Source organism: Coenobita brevimanus, chromosome 65, assembly GCF_032717465.1.
Source record: "Coenobita brevimanus isolate Jiangsu-jjx chromosome 65, ASM3271746v2, whole genome shotgun sequence".
Taxonomy (NCBI): Eukaryota; Metazoa; Arthropoda; class Malacostraca; order Decapoda; family Coenobitidae; genus Coenobita; species Coenobita brevimanus.
Genome location: NC_137018.1, coordinates 50,776,612 through 50,796,980, shown reverse-complemented (window position 1 = coordinate 50,796,980; position 20,369 = coordinate 50,776,612). Strand labels below are relative to the sequence as shown.

At 41.4% G+C, this 20,369-nt stretch overlaps 1 protein-coding gene across 1 annotated transcript; it reads left to right on the top strand.

Annotated features, from left to right (window-relative positions):
* The first annotated feature begins 2,807 nt into the window (after window positions 1-2,807).
* LOC145405017 (methyltransferase-like protein 27) lies at window positions 2,808-14,049 on the top strand. The gene is made up of 6 exons (XM_080276517.1): window positions 2,808-2,918; window positions 5,959-6,110; window positions 6,933-7,048; window positions 8,290-8,403; window positions 9,073-9,198; window positions 14,045-14,049. Exons 1-6 carry the CDS (start codon window positions 2,808-2,810, stop codon window positions 14,047-14,049), a joined length of 624 nt encoding a protein of 207 aa, XP_080132643.1.
* The last annotated feature ends 6,320 nt before the right edge of the window (window positions 14,050-20,369 follow it).

Here is a 20,369-nt window from a genome sequence, read left to right as displayed (position 1 = left end):
AGTACGTTTAAGTATTTGGGTAGTGTGATGAGTAAGGATGGAGGTTTGGAGGGTGAAGTGCTTGAAAGGGTACAGCAGGGAAGAAAGGTTGCTGGTTCCTTGAAAGCAGTGATAAGAAACAGGGAAGTGAGCATGGAAGTAAAAAAGTTACTACATGACAGTATTGTGATACCAACTCTAACGTACGGAAGTGAAGCTTGGACATTGTTGGAAGGACACAAGTCAAGAGTGAGAGCAGTGGAAATGAGTTATTTAAGAGGAGCCTGTGGAGTCACGTGGAGAGACAGGCTGACGAATGAGGATATAAAGGAGCGTTGTGGTGTTGATGTGGATGTGATAGGAAGCGTTGTGAGGAACACACTGAGGTGGTTTGGCCATGTGGAGAGGATGGAGGGTGAAAGACTGACGAAGAGAGTGTATGTGAGTGAGGTGGAGGGTGGAAGAGGGAGGGGGAGACCGAGGATGAGATGGAGGGATGGGGTGGAGAGGTATATGAGAGAGGGGGGTGTGAGTTGGGAGCAGGGAAGTGAAATGGCGGGGGACAGGGCGACTTGGAGGCGATTTGTTTGTGGCCACCCCAAACGGGATTGAGGCGTCTGGCAATAGATAGATAGATAGATAGAAAATCATGCAATCACAATACTACTGTAATATTATGGACGTGGTCAAGTTCCGTCTGATAGAAGGAAACAGACTATAATCGTAACCTAGCCCAATGCACATGTACTAAACCTAACCCAGCTAGTCGTAGCCTAGCCTAATCTACCCAAGCGTAATTTTGTCTAGCAACCCAACTTGTGATCGTTATTCCCAGCCACTCGTTTAGTCAATCTGTTTGCTCATGACCAATTCTTAACCGCTTCACAACGATGGCATATTTTTGTAGCTTATCCCAGATTATTTTATTCAGCTTAGGAAAGGTCTGTCTTGCTGAAGGGATTAATGAAGGAAATATCTGATCCCTCCAGTTCGGAAAATTTGTCAAGATGGAAATTAAACCGTCATGGGAGGACGAAAATTAAATAAAAATAAGTCATCGGCGAAAATGCCAAGAAAATTTAAAAGACATCGGACAGAAAGTTGACTTCAGTACAACAGATCTCCGCTGATAAAAGCAGAAATGAGAGAGAGAGAGAGAGAGAGAGAGAAATTTCCATGGACCTTCGTAGCTGCATAGACCTACTGTATACAGTATACTGTACAGTAGATATGAGTTATCTCCAGCTCTCAGCCGAAACTTTCCATTAAACGGGGACGGTAAGTGTCTGATAAGAGAGAGAGAAAGAGAGAGAGAGAGAGAGAGAGAGAGAGAGAGAGAGAGAGAGAGAGAGAACAAGCATCTCTGGTTAAAGTGGGTAATTTCATAGATGATGACGTGGATTTATAGAAAGTGCTTGAAAGAGAGAGAGAGAGAGAGAGAGAGAGAGAGAGAGAGAGAGAGAATGTCCCTCCTCCTCCACCCATCTCCTCCCCTCTCCCTCCCCCTCCCCGCCAACACGCCTATATAACCAAGTTCAGACTTCAGGAGGCCCTACCCATACGCATTCACCCACTCACACGCACACACGACGCACGGACCTATATGCAAGGTATGTGGATGGCTGCTGCTTGGAAGGGATTGTGTTATATTCGTGTTAGTTTAGATTTCGTAACACATTTTGCTCGGCGAATTATTTTTGTGTCCCTCCCATTGTGACGAGAAAATTACGGGATTGTGTTCACCCGTTTGTTTGTTGGCTATTAATTCCTTCAGTCTGAGGACAAATTTTTTATTCGTTATACCCAGACGATTTTAATTTATTATTATTATTATTATTGGTGGTAGGTGGGGGCGCTCACCATCCACTCACTCGATGTTGTGCTGCTCTCGGGTGTCTGCCTTTTCCTCTCTTCCTTCCATCCCCTTCTGCTTTTCCTTCATTCTTTCCTCTTCCTTCTGCCTGCGGGTGACTCTACACTGAGTGACAAGCCAAATGGTTTCCTGTACATCGGGAAACCATTTATTACGCTGGGTGGTAACCATATAACCAAGTTATGGAGCCTGGTGGCTTAGCGGGTAATTAAGGCGCTCCAGTCGGATTCAACCTGGGTAGGTTTATATCCAAGGGGTGGTTGGGGTTTATTGCTCATGTAATGCCCCTCAGGGATGAGTGAGGCTGGTCACTCTCATCTTAAATATCAGGACCAACTTGCCTAGCCCCGGGCTCCTACACTCCTCTTGGGGCAACATAGGATTGGATGATTGGTGGACGTATCCAAGGCTAGGCAAAAATGAGAGAGAGAGAGAGAGAGAGAGAGAGAGAGAGAGAGAGAGAGAGAGAGAGAGAGAGAGAGAGAGAGAGAAACAGCTTTCGTGTGTAAGTTATTGTCGTCTGTAACCCGACCATCTCTAAAACAATTCAAGTATAGACATGGGACGTTTGGTATTAATATTGGTGCCATTAACTCACTCATGCTGCGGATAACTCTTGTATTCTATTCCAGCCAATGGCAGACGATTTAATGTTGTTGAGATTAACAATGGGTGCCTGAGAGTGTTGATACTGTACACCTTAACCCTGTAATGGTCGCGTGTAGTCTATAGGTATTCGTTTAAGCCTTCTGCATGTGATCTAACCTATAACCAAACTTTATAGTCTAACCTAACCTAGCCTAATCTAACCTACCCTACCCTAACCCAGCCTACCGTATCGTAGCCTAACCTAACCTAGCCTAGCCTAATCTAACCTAACCTAACCTACCCTCTCCTATCCTAACCCAGACTAACCTAATCTAACCCAGCCTAGCCTAGCCTGTCGTACTTACAGATGTCAAAGGTGCAACCAACACCACTTCAGATGGCCACGGCTGCCGTCAAGATGACAACCTCGGAACAACTAATGAACCACTACACCGGATGGGCACACTCCTATGATCAGGTACCTAGTGCTCTCTCTCTCTCTCTCTCTCTCTCTCTCTCTCTCTCTCTCTCTCTCTGTATCAAAAATTAAAACCTCCAGTTCTGCTTTACTTATTATTTAATGCTCTATAGCGGTTTTAGTTGTACTGTATTAGAAGGGTGTACAGTTTTCTCCTGTACTTTTGATAACAGCAACAACTGCAGCAGCGCTACTACTAGCCTACTACTACAACTGCTACTACTACTGCTACCACTATTTCTAGTAGTAGTAGTAGTAGAGTAATTGCTGTTTTTGTTGTTTTTTACAGCTTTGGGCGAGTGTAGAAGCGTGTATGGACAAGTTTGAGAGGAGCGAGAGAGTACTGTTGATTGGAGACATGAATGGCAAAGTTGGGAATGTACGAGTGGATGGAGTGGTTGGTCATTGGGGTGTGCCAGCTGACGTAGATGGGAATGGAAGTGCTTTGGTGGACATCTGTGCTTGTAAGGGGTTGGCAATAGCCAACACCTACTTTCGGCATAAGATGATCCACCGGTATACATGGAGAGTAATGAGGAGGATGGATGGTGAACTTGTTGAACGAAAGGCAATGATAGACTACGTGTGTGTGGATGAGCGAATGAGAAGACAAGTGTTGGATGCAACAGTGTGGAGGGGGTGGGGGAATGGAGTCTCGGACCATCACATAGTGATGGCCAAGGTAGAGCTGCAAAGAAAGTGGTTGAGGAGACGAAGGGGAAGACAGGAGGAAGCAACTCCTGTGAGAAGAGTGGAGTAATTGCAAGATAGTGAGAAAATGACAGAGTATAAGAGCATAGTGGAAGAAAGATTGGGAAGGTATGAGCTAGAGCAGATGGAAGGGGTGGAAGACGTATGTAAGATATTCACGGAAGAGATAGGCGCAGCGTGTGAGGCGGTTTGTGGAGTGAGGAGATGCAAGGGTGTGCATGGGACAGCATGGTGGAATGATGAGGTGAAACGAGCTGTGGAACAAAAGAAGAAGGCATATAGTGAATGGTTAGCGAGTAGAGGTAGGGGAGAAGATGAGAGAGAGAAGAGAGAGGTATATGTGAGCAGGAGAAGGGAGGTTAAGAGACTGGTGAAAGAGAGTAAAAAGAAAGTGGATGAAGAGTTTGGGAGGAATCTGAGTGTGAAATGGAGGGAGAGTAAGAAATTGTTTTGGAAGGAGGTAAAGAAAGTAAGGCAGTGTGAAAGGGGAAATAGTAGGGGAGTGAAAGATAGGAATAATAGATTGTTGGTGGAGAAGAGAGAGAAACTGAGGAGATGGAAGGAACACTTTGAGGATTTGTTGAATGTAGAGAGTGAGAGCAGTGCGAGTATAAGTGGTTGGGGAATGGCTGGGAGAAGAAGAGATGAGAGGAGGGAGGAAGAGATCAGTAGGGCGGAAGTAGTGGAAGCGATGAAGAAGATTAAGTTGGGAAAGACCCCAGGAATTGATGGAGTGTGTGGTGAAATGCTTAGGTATGGGGGTGAGATTGTTGTGGAGTGGATATGGAAGTTGTGTAGATTGGCTTGGGAAGAGGGAAGGGTTCCAGAGGACTGGAAAACAGGTATAATTGTTCCTTTATACAAAGGAAAAGGGGAGAGAGAAGTATGTGGTAACCATAGGGGTATTTGCCTACTTAGTGTGACTGGTAAAATTTATGGTAGAATACTCATTGATAGAGTTAGGCATATGACAGAGGAGCTAGTTGGAGAAGAACAAGGGGGATTGAGGAAGGGAAAAGGGTGTGTAGATCAGATATTTGTTCTAAGATGTTTAGTGGAGAAGGATCTAGAGAAGGGAAGGAAAGTGTATGCTGCCTTCATGGACTTGGAGAAAGCTTATGACAGAATAGATAGGCAAGGTATGTGGAAGGTATTAAGAATATATGGAGTGGAGGGGAAATTGTTGAGTGCTGTGAAGAGTATGTACGAGGGAGCTAGGGCTACGGTGCTAGTGGATGGTGAGCTGAGTGAGTTCTTTTATCTCAATGTGGGACTGAAACAGGGTTGTGTGATGTCTCCATGGCTGTTTAATATATACATGGATGGGGTTGTAAAGGAGGTGCAGGGTAGGGCAGTGGATGTGGGGGTGGCTCTAATGAATGAGGGTGAGATTTGGAAGCTTCCGGTGTTGCTGTTTGCTGATGATACAGTATTGTTGAGTGAAGATGAATGGGAGTTGCAAGGTTTGGTGAATGAATTTGGGACACTGTGTAGGAGGAGGAATCTGAAAGTTAATGTAAACAAAAGTAAAGTTATGGTGTTTGAGAGGAATGAAGTCATAGAGTGTGCAGTGAGGTTGGATGGTGAGGATATGGAGAATGTGAGTGCATTCAAGTACTTGGGTAGTGTGATGAGTAAGGATGGAACTTTGGGGGATGAAGTGCGTGAAAGGGTACAGCAGGGAAGGAAGGTTGCTGGTACACTGAAAGCAGTGATGATAAATAGGGAGGTGAGTATGGATGTTAAGAAGTCATTGCATGATAGTATTGTGATCCCTACCCTGACGTATGGAAGCGAGGCATGGACCTTGCAAGAGGGGAACAAGTCAAGAGTGAGAGCAGTGGAAATGAGTTACTTGAGAGGAGCATGTGGAGTGACGTGGAGGGACAGGTTGACGAATGAAGAAGTGAAGGAACGCTGTGGGGTGGATGTGGATGTGGTTGAGAAGATTAGGAGAAATACACTGAGGTGGTTTGGACATGTGAAGAGAATGGAGAATGAAACACTGACTAAGAGGGTGTATGTAGGTGAGGTGGAGGGAGGGAGAGGGAGAGGTAGACCGAGGATGAGGTGGAGGGATGGAGTTGAGAGGTATATGAGGGAGGGGGGGGTGAGTTGGGGGGAGGGTAGTCAAATGGTGGGTGACAGAGCGACTTGGAGGCGTTTTGTCTGCGGCCACGCTTTGCGGGATTAGGGCGTCGGGCTATAGATAGATAGATAGATAGATAGAGATTTGTATTTTAATATACGTGCAATATATATCATTGGCAATGTTGTTACTGTTATAATTACCCAGCCTCTTATTGATCTTTCCATTACTTTCATTCAGATGCTGGGCCCTGAAACATACATCGGCCCCCAATTAGCAGCCGAGGAGCTGGCTCGTCTTGTGCCTGAGGACCGTAGGGCACAGGCTCGAATCCTGGATGTAGGCGCTGGCACGGGCAAAGTGGGTATAGAGCTGAAGAAGAAGGGCTTTGTGTGAGTAAGCTAGAGTAACCTTTTTACACGAGTCACCCTCTATGGCGGGGCTCCGTTTTCTCTCTTGTTTGCCCTCGGGTAAGCACAAACGTCAGGTTCATTAGCTAAATTAATTTGATAATGACATGTTGACGTACATGATTAAGTTCAGGGCGACCTGCAAACAGCGCTCCACTGGAAACTCAACTTGGCAGTGTCTTACATGTTGGGGGGACGGCTGTGGGCGAGGTGTGGCAGAGAGAGTAGATGAATCAGCAGGGTAGATACTGATAACACTGAACCTTCCCCACAACACTTAAAAAAAAAAAAAAAAAAAAAAAAAATCACCGGCGGAGGGGAAGTGGTACGTTATTTATGGACCATCCGTGTATGGCGCGACAACGTCTCTCTCTCTCTCTCTCTCTCTCTCTCTCTCTCTCTCTCTCTCTCTCTCTCTCTCTCTCTCAAATGAAATATGCAAATGTACAGTATTTCCAACAGTACTCACTTAAAGGCCTCCTTCGGCGGCCTACGCCCGATGTCGTCACTTCCTAATTTCAGTCAGAAATGAGTCAAAACTAGGGATCCAGTGGCCTGATTGGACTGGAAACTGTTTTGTTCAAGTTAGAACATTTTAACTATACCTTGCTTCAACAAAAATTGGGCTACATGCGCCGGCTTTTTCTGTTACAGTAACAAACATGCAGCAATCGGATCATTATAATATTTGTAAACCTGATGTAGATTTGATTCATGTGTATTGTTAATTTGGTGCCCATAATGACGTACACAAAGATCACATATTTTTAAAATTGTCTTTATTCTGATTAATTGATTTTGCAGCCACATGGACGCCCTGGAGCCGTGCCGTGAGATGATGGACATACTTGAAGCGACGGGTGTCTACCAAAACACCTTCACCGAGTTCATAGGGATCGGCAAAACTACCATCCCTCAAAGTTAGTCCTTATCCGTTATTATCTAAGCCATCCGGGGTTTTATTAGTGTGAATGATAGGTGGAATTATACGTAGATATACTGTATATATTACTAACATTGGATTAGAATTTTGGATCTACAGGCAGAATAATTACCGTATAAATAAATATTGGTAAATTATAGACGACGGTCATTCTGTCATCCAGCAGAGTTCAAAGGCAGATATGATCATGGACGTTATTCGTGTGAGTAAGGGATGCACGTAAATATTATTATTAATATTATTATTATAATTTTTTTTTATCAGTTATTATTATTATTATTATTATTATTATTATTATTGTTTGTTGTTGTTTTAGGGTTTAGATGCACAAGGAATAAAAGGAAAATGCAAGTAACTGCTAACAAGACAATCATGCATAGTGTATCTAACCCCTCTACCTCTGCCTATCTTGAGCTGAATAAAATCGTCTGAAGATGCGGGAAAAAGACGTCATGGTATTGAAGGGGTGAGATTACTAATTATGAAGAGTGGATGTAAAGAGGATCTGATTTTCAAATGACCAGTAAGAAGGAACTTGGTTAGCTGAGTGTGTCATACTGATTCGTTGCACACACACACACACACACACACACACACACACACATCGCGGCTGTAATTAATTAAACTGATGGTCGTGCAAGCAATCAAGCCTGTTTTCAGCATGGTGAGGCGGAAGTCATTAGCCTAACTACCATTAATAATGACCTTGTACGCTTGGCAGGTCAGTGGATATTATACAAGTTGATTTTTTTTTAATTTCTGTAATCTTTGTCACATTCTTCTCTTTCTTTCTCTCTCTCTCTCTCTCTCTCTCTCTCTCTCTGTTTATATATGTGTGTGTGTGTGTGTAATGCCACCACGGAGGGGAGCACAGTCATCTATCCATATGTCAGTGTGTAGTTGACCTTATCTGACCTTTGAACTCATAAATGGTGGTCAGAATGAATAAAATACCCAGCTTTATCATCGCTGTATCACAACTATCTTTTATCTTACCTAGACTTTTTTTTCTTTTCTTTTTTTACTTTGAATTCCCAGTTATTTTATTTTTATTTATTTTTTTTTTTTGGTTTACTTTGATTTGATGACAACTTATCAGGACATCTTTATCGCAACAATCTTATCTCATGCAAGGGTTTCTATTGAGCCTAGGGAAAACTTATCATAACTCTCCAACGTGTCTTGAGTGTATTGTAACTCCCCTGTCATCTTGCGCAGAGACTTACGACGTGGTGGTGGTGGTGGGCAGCCTGTACGAGGGTCACATCCCGGTGGAGGGCCTCGACGAGATGATTGACGCCACCAAGCCAGGTCAGGTCATGGGAGGGGAAGGTAGGGCAGGGGAGGGCAGGTCAGGGTAGAGGAAGGGAAGGTAGGGCAGGACAGGGCAGGGCAGGGAAAGATAGGATTGGGCAAGGGAGGGGAAGCTAGAGATGGAGGGTAGCTTAGGGCAGAATATTGTTTTAGGGAAGTATTAAAGCAGGGTAGGACAAAGTTAGGTTAGGGTAAGGGAGTGGAGGGCAGGGCAGGTCTGAGGTGGTAGGACGGGGCAGGGCAGGGAAGGGTGTATGTAATCAGGACAGTGAAGGGGACGGGGCTAGAAGGATTAGGCGAAGGGAGTGCAGGTTATGAGATGGCAAGGCGGGAGAGGAAAGGGAAGGGCAGGGTAGCGGGTAGGAGCAGGTTATAAGGGATGGGTAGGGCAGGGCAGCGCAGGGCAAGTCTGGGTTGGGCAAGAGGGATAACTAGGTCGTAGGGTAACTTTTATTTACTACATGGTACCTTCTATTTTCTATTACCCTGTTTAATTTACTCTATGGGATTAAAGAGAGGTCATATCCCCCATATCCTTTCTCTCTCTCTCTCTCTCTCTCTCTCTCTCTCTCTCTCTCTCTCTAGTCTAATCCCCGTTTCCTCAGTTCCCGTTATGTACTGGTAGCCTCCTTTCCTCACTCGTTACCTTCATTATCCCATACTTACCCCCCGCCCCCTCTTCTGCAGGTGGGTATGTGGTGAATTTTATGCGTCAGGGCACCCCGGAGGTGGAGAAGTTCATGCTGAAACTCAAACCACACGCTGACCAACTGGAGGCAAAGGGCAGGTGGAAGAAGGTGGGTGTGGATGTGGGTGGGTGGGAGTTTGTGGATGTGTAGGTGTGTGGGGCTTGGGGTGTGTAGGGATGGGGTCGTGTGGGTGTGTGTGGGTGGTTGTGATGCTGTTAATGTATAATAGACTAACATTATGGTTGGTACTGTGTGGGTTTGTAGATAAAATGGGTACTGAAGGTATTATCTTGTAGAGGTAAAAGATGGTGATGCAATGGATTTGTGGCTCAGAGGCCTTCCCCAGTTGTACTTGGTTAGCGTGGGGAATGGTTAAGTCTATTTGTCATTCTCCCTTCGAGGAGAAATTTGAGTCCTGTAGTGGATCACGTAATTAAGGACTGACTAAAACTGATGATGATGATGGTGGCGGTGGTGGTGGTGATGGTGGTGGTGTAGATAGAGATGAAGATACGGCAGTTGGATGCTGCTTTAGTGGAGAGTATTTTGAATTTCTGAATATACAGGCATGTGAAAGGGATTTATATAGAAAGGATTTTTGTTGTTCATGCAATATATTATGTACATGTATAGAGATAATTATTTTTACAAGTGTGGAGATAATGCTGGATTGGCTAAGAGGTTTGAAACGTGTGTGTGTGTAGAGGATTGGTAGAGTGTGTATAATGTGCTGGTTACGTTGCAGGTGACGTGGAAGACTAAAGTAAGTGAGAGTGAGTGAAGAGTGAGTGCGGAGTGAGAGTAGAGGAAGGGTAGAGTGAGGTAAAGCTGTGTTGATAATGCTACAGATTACGTGGGGGATAAACGAAGAGAGAGAGAGAGAGAGAGAGAGAGAGTTAATGCTACCTTATTAATATTACAGGTGACGTGGGAAATCCACCCCAAGTTCATTGGAGACAGGCCTGCTTTGGCGTTCACATACAAGGTCCTTTGATGGAGACACTAGTAAACAACCTGCAAAATAATAATAATAATAATAAAATGCACCATCCTCATCAACTCTATTTTTGTGTTCTTTTGATCTTCTCTCATGTTTTGTTATCCACTCTTCTTATCACTTATTCTGTTATCTCCAATTGCTCATATCTCTTCTTCTACTATCTTGTTTTGCTCTTATCTATGTCATATTATCTCTTGTTATCAGCTCTTACTGTTTTCCTTTTCTCCTCTCTGTTATTCTGTTATTTTCTTCTTCTCTTCTCTCTCATTCTGTTACCTTCTCTTGGTCTTATCTCTTATTCTATTGTATTCTCTTGCTCTTCTCTTCTCCAGTACATTCCTCTGAAGTAAACGGTGCAAAATATACACTCATACAAATTAAGAGGGAAACGCAACTCATTTAATTCACATGTCATTTTCTTACTACATGAAATAATTATATATATTTTTGCTATTTCCTTTTGTCATATACACTTTTTGCCATTTCTTTTGTCATATAATTATATTCTTTGCATTTCTACTTTTTTCACTTTCTTCATAAAGCAAATTTAGGTGTTTTTTTCTTTTAGCTGTCTGGTAATATATATTTTTGTAAGTTTCACGCCATTTTTTTTCCGTGACACGTACTTTATCACATCATCCTGAATCAAGTTTCGAATGTCGTTAAAAATTCAATTCTCACCCCCATACATTGACCGCAATTTAAGTTTGTTTTATTAAAACTTAGGGCGAAGGTGTCTAGTAGTATGGAGAGGCCCCATTTTTTTTTTATTTATCTTTGTTTACTTTTTTTTTTTTTTTTTTTTACGATAATATCCAAAGCATATAGTGACTGGAAAATTTCAGAGCTTTGCGTATCGTTGCTGACGATACTGTGTTTACATTATATAGGCGTAACATCACCCTCTCCATTTTGAATTTGGAGCCGTAGCAAAAGATTAACAGTTGAATATGCTAGTCACGAAGAAGTGTGGTGGGTAGGATGCTGAACCATAGTGAAAGATGAATGAACTGTAGACAGATTCAGTTTATCATTCTGGTATGTGTATGTGAAACGGTTCTAAAAATTGTCTCTCTTTCTTTTTCTCCTTGTAAGTTAATTTGTCTGTTCATTCCATTGTGGCTAGTTTAGCATTTTAATGTCATTCTATAGTTATTTCCAGATCCAATATTTGTCGATAATAGAATGATATAGGATAAGTAGTATGCAAGAGATTATCAGGGTTTGAGTCAAAATAAAACGCTTTGAAAGATTCTAAAAATAGATTTGTCAATACAAATGTTCAGTTGTTCTGGTATAAATTTAATACATAATACAGAAAATACACACAGCGAGGGTTGGAACATTTTGTACTCGTGTTTGTTTATTTGTTTGTTTATTCATTTTGTGGTGAGTAGGAATGGCAGTATTGATTTGGGCTAAAAGACTTGGAGGTGCCAGTGTCTTCCTTAATGTTAATTGCATAATATACAATAAAAATATCGTGTGTTATTAATATCCTTTTAAATTCGACAGTTTCCATACGTGACATTCAAGAGAATAGATATAATACGTGCCATATGCCGCGTGTACTTATTGTAGATGCTCTCTGGCACATCCACCGTATTTATTATGCATAGTACACTTTCAGTGCCTTCCATACAACATACATTTTTAATATAAGCATACAGGAGAGACAAAATTACAATAATATAACGTGTCATATGCAGAAATAAACTGGTGAGGGAGAGGTGCTAAGGAGTCTGCTCAGGCCACGATAATAGGAACCGTAGTGTGTTGCCATGGAAACACTCACAACATTCTCCCACGGTGGGGTGACAGAAAACAAGAATGAAATATAAAAATCATTAACTTAATAACAGTCTGAACTGATGAACATTATACAGTAGTCTGTTATTTCAGTTTATGGTGGTAAGACATTGGTGCCTAAATGTTTGTAGCAGATGACACCGAAAACATGCCCCTTTCCCTCCTCCCCCTTTATTATTATTATTATTATCATTATTATTATTATTATTATTATTATTATTATTATTATTTCCATATAGTATACTCAAGTTTAGCCATCAGCTGCTTTCGTTCCAGAATTCCACAAAGTAAAGTTGTGGGTACTCGCTTTTCATACAATTTTAAGTTTATATTTACGATCGGACTTTCTGTAGGTTAAGCGAGTTGTCTTCCTCTGGAATTTTCATTCTCGTGAGGTTTACTAAGTTAGTTTCCCTCCCGCTGTCGCCCTCCTCTCTTTTTATCTCTCCTTGGCGAGCGAATTCCGAGCTTCCCAGTCCCCGTAGTCCCAAAGAAAAGTAAAATCAATCAGCCGAGTCGCCAAACTCCGGAAAACAAAAAAGCTCCCCCTGGGCAACAGAACACGAAGATACTCCCGTTCATCCAGTTGTCTTCTTTCTTCCAGTATTATCTTCAGTATCAGGGGAAATGTATTGCGAATTAAGGATAAATATAGCTCTGCCATGATCAAAGGAAATCTTAGAGAAACAGACAATAGAAGAACAAAATAAAAGGCGAATTGCTCTCCGCGGGCTAGAGAAAACGGAGATAAACTGTCTGGGATTGCAAAAGTTGAAAATAGAAAAAATCTCAGGGAATGATATGAGGAACAGAGTGACAAGAGGATGAAAGAATAAGGAAAAGAAGATAATAAAGCGAAAACAGGTAAGGGGGAATGAACCTTGAGTAAATAATAAACAGGGTTTGTTTGGATCGCTTCGACTCCAAGTGCTATGCCAGTGTCCTTTCGGTCGGCGGGGAGGGAGGTAGTGCCTTCCGTCGCTCCGTTGTTCCGTGTGATTTGTATTAGCGATTAGCCATAAACAACGCTTCATTTCAGAGACAATGAACGACTCTATTGTAACTGTCAAGTGTCACGCAGATGCCTTTGTTCATCCTGCGAAAATGGCCTTAGAGAGATGAAAAATTGCCTTCACGAATAAAGATTTTTTCACTAATATTCGCGACTACCGAGGAATCTTTAAAAAAGGAAACTTATCCGCCGAGAAACTACAAAATTAAAAGGAAAAAGTGACAAAATTCACAATGTATTCAAAATAATTTTATGTATTTAACCTAAAGATATGAACATAAATTTTTGAAATACACGGACGACGGAAAGCGTAAAATTAGTAATAAAAGAAAAATGTTATATTGGCGTGTGATGGTGATGATCCTGGCCCCAGCGGTTATGGCAGGTAAATAGAGGTCAAAATCCAGTGTGTTAGGGGTATGATTGTCGACCTTGTGCGCTAGAACAACAAAAAGCTATGTAGTGTTTATATTAGTGAATGAATGACGTGGAGTGTGTGTAAATATAAATGAATTGCCAGTGAATGCATTTTTGTGTAGTGTGTATTTGGAAAAGAATACCGGTATTTGTTATAGAGTTAGGTACATTTTATGCTTGTATCTTTCCATGTTTAATCGTACATATACCAGTATCAGGTTAACGGTCTGCATTAATGTCGACCTAAATAACTGAAGAATAAAGAGTATGTCTGTTTTCCTATCTATATGTAGATTTCTAGCAGTATTTGTGTATCTACATTTTACATTGTAATTTTATGAATGGACATGTGAGAGAGTTTTATAAATGAATAGTTGTCACTGAATATTTATACTATATATATGTATGCATGCATGTATGTATATACAGTAGAGGCTTGCACAGGTATATGCATAGTATACGCATGTTTACAGAGAGGGACGGGGGGTAATGTTGAATTTCAGTACAGTATACGCAAAATTCTCTCCATATCAACAGCCTTACCTGCTGTATTTTATATGGTACCCTATACTGTGTGTGTGTGTGTGTGTGTGTGTGTGCTTATAGTGCTGTGCGGAGGTTTGCGTGTTTTGCGTGTGTATAATAACGGTGGACGGATTTGTGTCGTGTTGGAGATATACATTTATAACTGTTATGTATAAGTGATGTGTATGCAAGTGTGTTTGTGTGCAGGATAAGCGTGTTTAGTGTGTGTGTGTGTGTGTGTGTGTTCCTTATGTATTTGTATGCTGTGTATGTTTGATGTGTGCATTCATTTCTGTTGTATGTTTTGATAGTACGAAATACATAGTTCGTTTGTGCAGTGCTGTGCGTGTATGTACAGGTCAGTATATTTTCTTGCTAAATGTGTGGATTATAAATGTATTGATTATGGTATGCGTTTATGTATGGAAGTAGTGTTAACAGCAGATGATACATGAGACTACATTGTTATATAAATTCATTCTCTTCTCATCTGTATATATTATTATGTCTGTGTTGTGTAAAAAATGTGGAGGAGCCTACATGAGGGAGTGTGGCTGTGAGTGACGGGATGGAATGGCTAGGACTTACATTCGACCAATTTAAGTTAGGTTATGTCTGTGTGTTTGTAGCCTAACCTCGCCATATTCCAGTCCTTGATCTAATAGGCCTAGGATGAAGGGTCATAATCGACGTGTCATTGACAGCTTCGTTGCACCTCTTCCTTAGGGATTTATTTTCATCATGTCTCAGTATCCTCGTGCACGGTAAGTTCCTGATGCAGACTGTCGATATTAAACGATATAAAATGCACACAAGAACATGTTAAGCAGAAATATGGAAACTAAATCGCTAAGAAAGCGATGTTACGAAGCCTCTAATGCCGCTTAGAATACGGACCTAATGCCTATCGAGTACACGAGAGTCCTTAAGGCAGACATTCAGTTTTACCAGGTCACAGTAGGTAAGGATGAATTCGGTCCCGCTACTTGCCAGCTGTATTGCAAGCAGTCACGTAGCTTCTGTGTCATCAAAGGGTTACATTAGATTTTTTTTTTCTTCATTTATTCATGTCCCAGGTCCCTAAAGATTTAAAATGCCGTAGCTAGTTATTATCATCCCATGTGCTGGCCTACTCGAGCAACTGATGATGATGACGACGACTACGATGATAAGGATAATAACACTATGGCGATGATGGTGGTAATGACGATGATGATGATGGTGATGATGGTATGATGAAGTAATGAGGATATGGTGGTGAAATTATGAGTTACAATGATGATGGTGATGGTAATGATGGCGATTGATGAGTGATAATAATTACGATGATGGTGACTACGATGGTGATGGTAATGATAATGACATTTCGACCTATAGACTATTTTTCAGGCTTTCGATGGATTTTTTTGTTGTAATGATAAGCATAGGTCTGGTTAGGCTGATTTTGGTTAGGCCTAAGTGACAATAGGCCTGTGTATGTTACGGATAGGCCTAATGGGTTGGAATAGGTTAAAGAGGGATGGACCAGGTTAGGTGAAGGTAGGATCGAGTTAGCTTAGATACGAAGAGAATAGGTTGGATGGGGTTAATTTAGGTCAGGTTACGTGAAGGAAGATGAAATTACATTAGGATATTACGATGTTAGGTACCGGTAGTGGTAGATGTTGAAATTGAGTTAGTGATGGTGTTGCGGGTTAGATGTGGGTAGATGGTTAAGGTGCTTGTAATTGGAGTATATATAAGGTGACCAGATTAATGGAGCTAAAAGCGGGACATTGTACCGTGTGTGTGTGTGTGTGGGTGGGTAGGTGTAATATATATATATATATATATATATATATATATATATATATATATATATATATATATACACACACACACACACACACGTGACTCATGCGAATGACGGTGACTACTGTGCACTGCACGTCTCCCTGAGGCTGCTAATCAAACAATAACGTGACACGTCTCAAACGAGCTCCGAACTTACCCTATGATACGGTGAATGAGCCGACCAAAGTTACCAGCTGGTATTACAGATTTTATATAACTATTCGGTATTTCATTTGGTTTGGATATGCATAATTTTAGTACTTCATCATACTTTCATAGAACAAGGTCATGCTATATCTAATGTAATAGTAATTTTCTAAAAGCGGGACAATTATGATAATTTGCTAAAAAAGCTGGATATTTTAGTCACAATTAAAAAGGCGGGACATTCGTTAAAAAAGCGGGACTGTCCCGCCTAAAAGCGGGACTCTGGTCACCTTAATACTGTGTATATGTTAGGATATTTGATGATTGTTTAATGGTGGGCGTTAGACTAAAACTATTCGTAAGTTAGGTGATGTTATAAGTTTGATAGTAAAAGGTTATATGAAAATATATTGTTACGTGAAAATACATTGTTAAATTGTCAGGTAGTGGAAGTTTACATTAGAATAGTCAGTTTAAGTTTAGGTTATGATACAGGTTAGAAATTTTGGGAGATGATATTGTAGTTATTAGGTTAAAAAAAATAGAACATAATTATTTCAAGTGAGGATGCAACGACTTTAGGAAATGGTATCCGTCGTTCGAATCGGTTCATTTTAGGTTAGGCGTTATTTTAAAGTTTTTCCGTTTCATCGTAAAAGGCAGCTGCTGTGAGCAAAGATAGGCAAACAAAGCGTATGCCATCCAATACTGCGGAAACGTGGAAAACTGCCAATAAAGATGATATAGATGTCTAGGGGCCCGTCACTCACATGTTTTATGCCCTCGTCCCAACCCGACCCTTTGGCATGTATGGATTATTTACGCTCATATTCAATATTTCCTCTGGTGTCTTTTACTTTGGTGATATAGCTTATAGTTTCGTTTTATTCCAGGGTAATTTTTGTCATCGGTTCCTTGGGTCTGTGGACAATGTAAGGCGAAACCAGAGCCAAAACACGAACACTCCTTTTTTTCCCTCCAATTACCATTTCCATGCCTACACCCACGTTTTTATTTTATGTTTTCTGACTTTTACGCAGAGAGTTTGCGAATTCATATGATACAGCCGTTTTCTTTGTGTTATTCTTGTGTTTTTATCAGTGTTAGCATAGAGATAGCCTGCGGAAAGATAAACAGATGAAACGGAAAAAACAGGAGGATTTACGCGCAAAAGAATGGCGGCATGGACACACAAGTGGTTACGGAATTCCAACAGCGCTGAGCCAGCTTTAATTGCACCACTAATGAGCTTTATTCAGGGTGCACCTCTGACATCAATTAGCGACCGGCGAGTAAGGACGTTAAGGGCTGTTGGGCAGGGGACGGAATGCTCTGCGATAAAAGCGAACGGGTGCAAAGTCGCGCGGGATGAGCCAGTTAATAAAGCGAAATGGCGTTTCCTGTCAGTTTGGTCAATATTTGAATAACTCTGAGGAAGATAACGATGTTTTCGATATCTGAATAGCCATGAATGATAATGATATCCTTATTCCGTTCTTACTGCCTTCAGACGATTTTATTTATCTTACGAGAATTCAAAGTACAGGTGTTAATATAATCTTTATGAATCCCTTCACTACGAGCGGAGTCTCTTGTACTTATTAAGTTAATCAAACGTTAACTACTGTAGAACAAAATTAAAGGCATCCTCGGACTGAAATTTTAAGAAATCCACGTTAATTCCTTTTCTTCGGTCGAGATTTGAATAATACGAGCGGTAACGGTAATCTGGTGTATGTATGGATTGTTTTTTATTTGCATTTCCTTCCTCTCCATCATCTGTTAAAGAAAAAAAAAAATAGGCTATGACTGGCTCACTGCTTAATAAAATCGAATTGTGTTAGCCGGAATGGACTACTAGAGCTGCATCGACCGTGGGAGGGTTTAATGGTGATGATATTAACATTCTAGAACCCCAGTGATCTACCTTCAGGAAAAAAGAACAACGAAAAAGCTTGAATAGGATACTAGAATTGTCGATCATTACATGGTTAAAATGGTAAAGCAAAAGGGTTACGTTAAGTAATTGAAGAGGGTAAAAAAAAGAAAAAAAAAAGAAAAAAAAAGAATGGAGAAGAGACTCAGATATTGGATTCCGCTGAGCATTTGATATGGTAAGGGAATTTGATCGTATTCGAGCCAATGGGAGTTTAGTCGGAAAAGACAAAATTAGGAAGGATCATTTTTCCTTTATCTGTACGCGAGTAAGGGTGAATGTTTTAATACTATTTGAACATTATTTAGAAATATCGATGAAGGAATGACGTACACGATTAGGTTCTTTATGAATACAAGTGAGTGGTGGAGGAAGGTAGAGCAAATTGTCATGAAGGAAAAGAAAATTGTGTGAAGAACATTTGAATATATAATGATTTAGAAGTATTGATGAATTTTATGCAGATAGAAACCAGTTACATAGAAAAGAATACTGTATAAGGTTACATAACTTTCGATATATACTAAGGCTGTCAACCTCACATGTCCGTCTGTCTGTCTATCTTGCCATCTGAACGTGAACTCAGTGGACTGCTGGCTGAAGGTGCCCCTATCCTGCAGTCCAGCATCTTTTCAGAGGATAGGAAAGGTGAGGGACGTTTGTATAACCGGTCAGTGAAGCCGACCGGTTATATCAGTGCCACCACATGAAGGCGTCCCTCTCCATCACCGGGACTTTGGGTGGAACAGGATAGCAATTGGTTGAGTGACTAGTGAGACAGGTATAAGAAAAGAGCAAAATATATTAAGATAGGAGGGGGACTAGATATGCAGTAGATAGAAATAAATTGACCGATAGATGAAGCTGATAGATGGATAACACGTAAAGGGAAGGGTGCACTGATCCGGTTTGTATGAGAGAGAGAGAGAGGAGGGGAGGGAGGAAGGGAGGATGGGCATGATAAAGTGAATCTCCTCATACTTTCAGCTTATTGAGGGGGGGGAGAGAGAGAGGGGGGGGATGGGCATGTGATAAATTGCATCTCCTCATACATTGAACTTGAGAGAGAGAGGGGGGATGTGGTAGAGTGAATCTCCTCATACATTCAACTTATAGAGAGAGAGAGAGAGAGAGAGAGAGAGAGAGAGAGAGAGAGAGAGGATGGGCATATGAAAGTGAAAGCAAATCTCATACATTCAGGTTGTGAGAGAGAGAGGATGGGCATGTGAAAGGGAAAGTAATCTCATACATTCAGAGAGAGAGAGAGAGAGCAAATCTCATCGTACTTTTAGCTTATCGAGTCACTGGTGGAGAGAGAGAGAGAGAGAGAGAGAGAGAGAGAATTTAAGGGAGGGATGTTTCGTGAGAAGAGGTTTTATGTAGGTGAGAGAGGTTTAAGGGAGGGTCGGAGTGTGTCGTGACAGGTGTTGTGTGTGTGTGTGTGTGTGTGTGTGTGTGTGTGTGTGTGTGTGTGTGTGAGAGAGAGAGAGAGAGAGAGAGAGCGCAACATTTTCAGTGTCCCTGCCAGGCAATAAAACCTTCAGTAAATAAGAGGTTTTGTTCTTGTTTCGCTTCATAATTCATTATATTTGATCCACTATTACATTTTGAAGAAAGAAAAAAGTAGCTCAGAAGCAGAATTGAATAAAATCAAAGTCCCCCGTCGAGAAAGATTTTCGCGGGCTTATCGGAAAGAAAATGGGTGTGGTCTGAATCCCACTTCCCCACCCTCTCCCTCTCTCTCCGGTCGTTTGTGTCATCATATTTCCCGCTTAATTACCGGCAATATCTCCTTAATTACAGACTTAACTTTAGCGCCGGAGAGGAGCCGGAAGAAAGAGAAGGAGGAAGAGAAGAGGCGGGAAGACGAGGGCGGAAACAGACGTAGCCGGGAAGCGGGAAAACAGACGCAGCCTTACTTCGACCCGCAGGTGTCAACAAATGTGACGTCACTACTAGGACAAACGGCGATTTTGAAGTGTCGGGTCTACAATATTGGCAACAAAACGGTAAGAACATTATTATTTGTCATTTCCTTCCAGATTTGTTCTCCAGTTCCCTCGTACGACTCTTTTAGCTTATTCTGTGTGTGTGTGTGTGTGTGTGTGTGTGTGTGTGTGTGTGTGTGTGTGTGTGTGTGTTCATGTAAGGATGATATTTCACGACTCCAGCTTATAAATTTCCGTACTTTCCGTAAGCATGATTATTTTCCAACGATTTTTTTTTAAAGATATTCATATGATAAACTGTGGTGCTAGTGTGTTGAGAGTAATTATCTTTTTCTTGCTTTAACTGCTGTTAGCTAATGTAAACTTTTCGCCTAAGTTAGGTGTTCTGAAATTTGGCAAGTGTTGTCTACAGTTTCTTATATATTTTTTCGCCATTTCTACATTTTTTCTTCAGTACAAATAGGTTATCGTCCTTGCATGTAATTTCTCTCACGGCCTCCCAAAATCTTCGCGTATTACTTTTTCCCTGATGTTTTTGAAATCCGGCAGGTTTTATCCGTAGAGCTGAAGACGCATCAGCTTGACTGCGATGCTCCTGTGTTACTGATGGTGTGATCATCGGTAAAATTGTCTTCACCATTTGCGTTAATATAAAGAACTGTGCTTG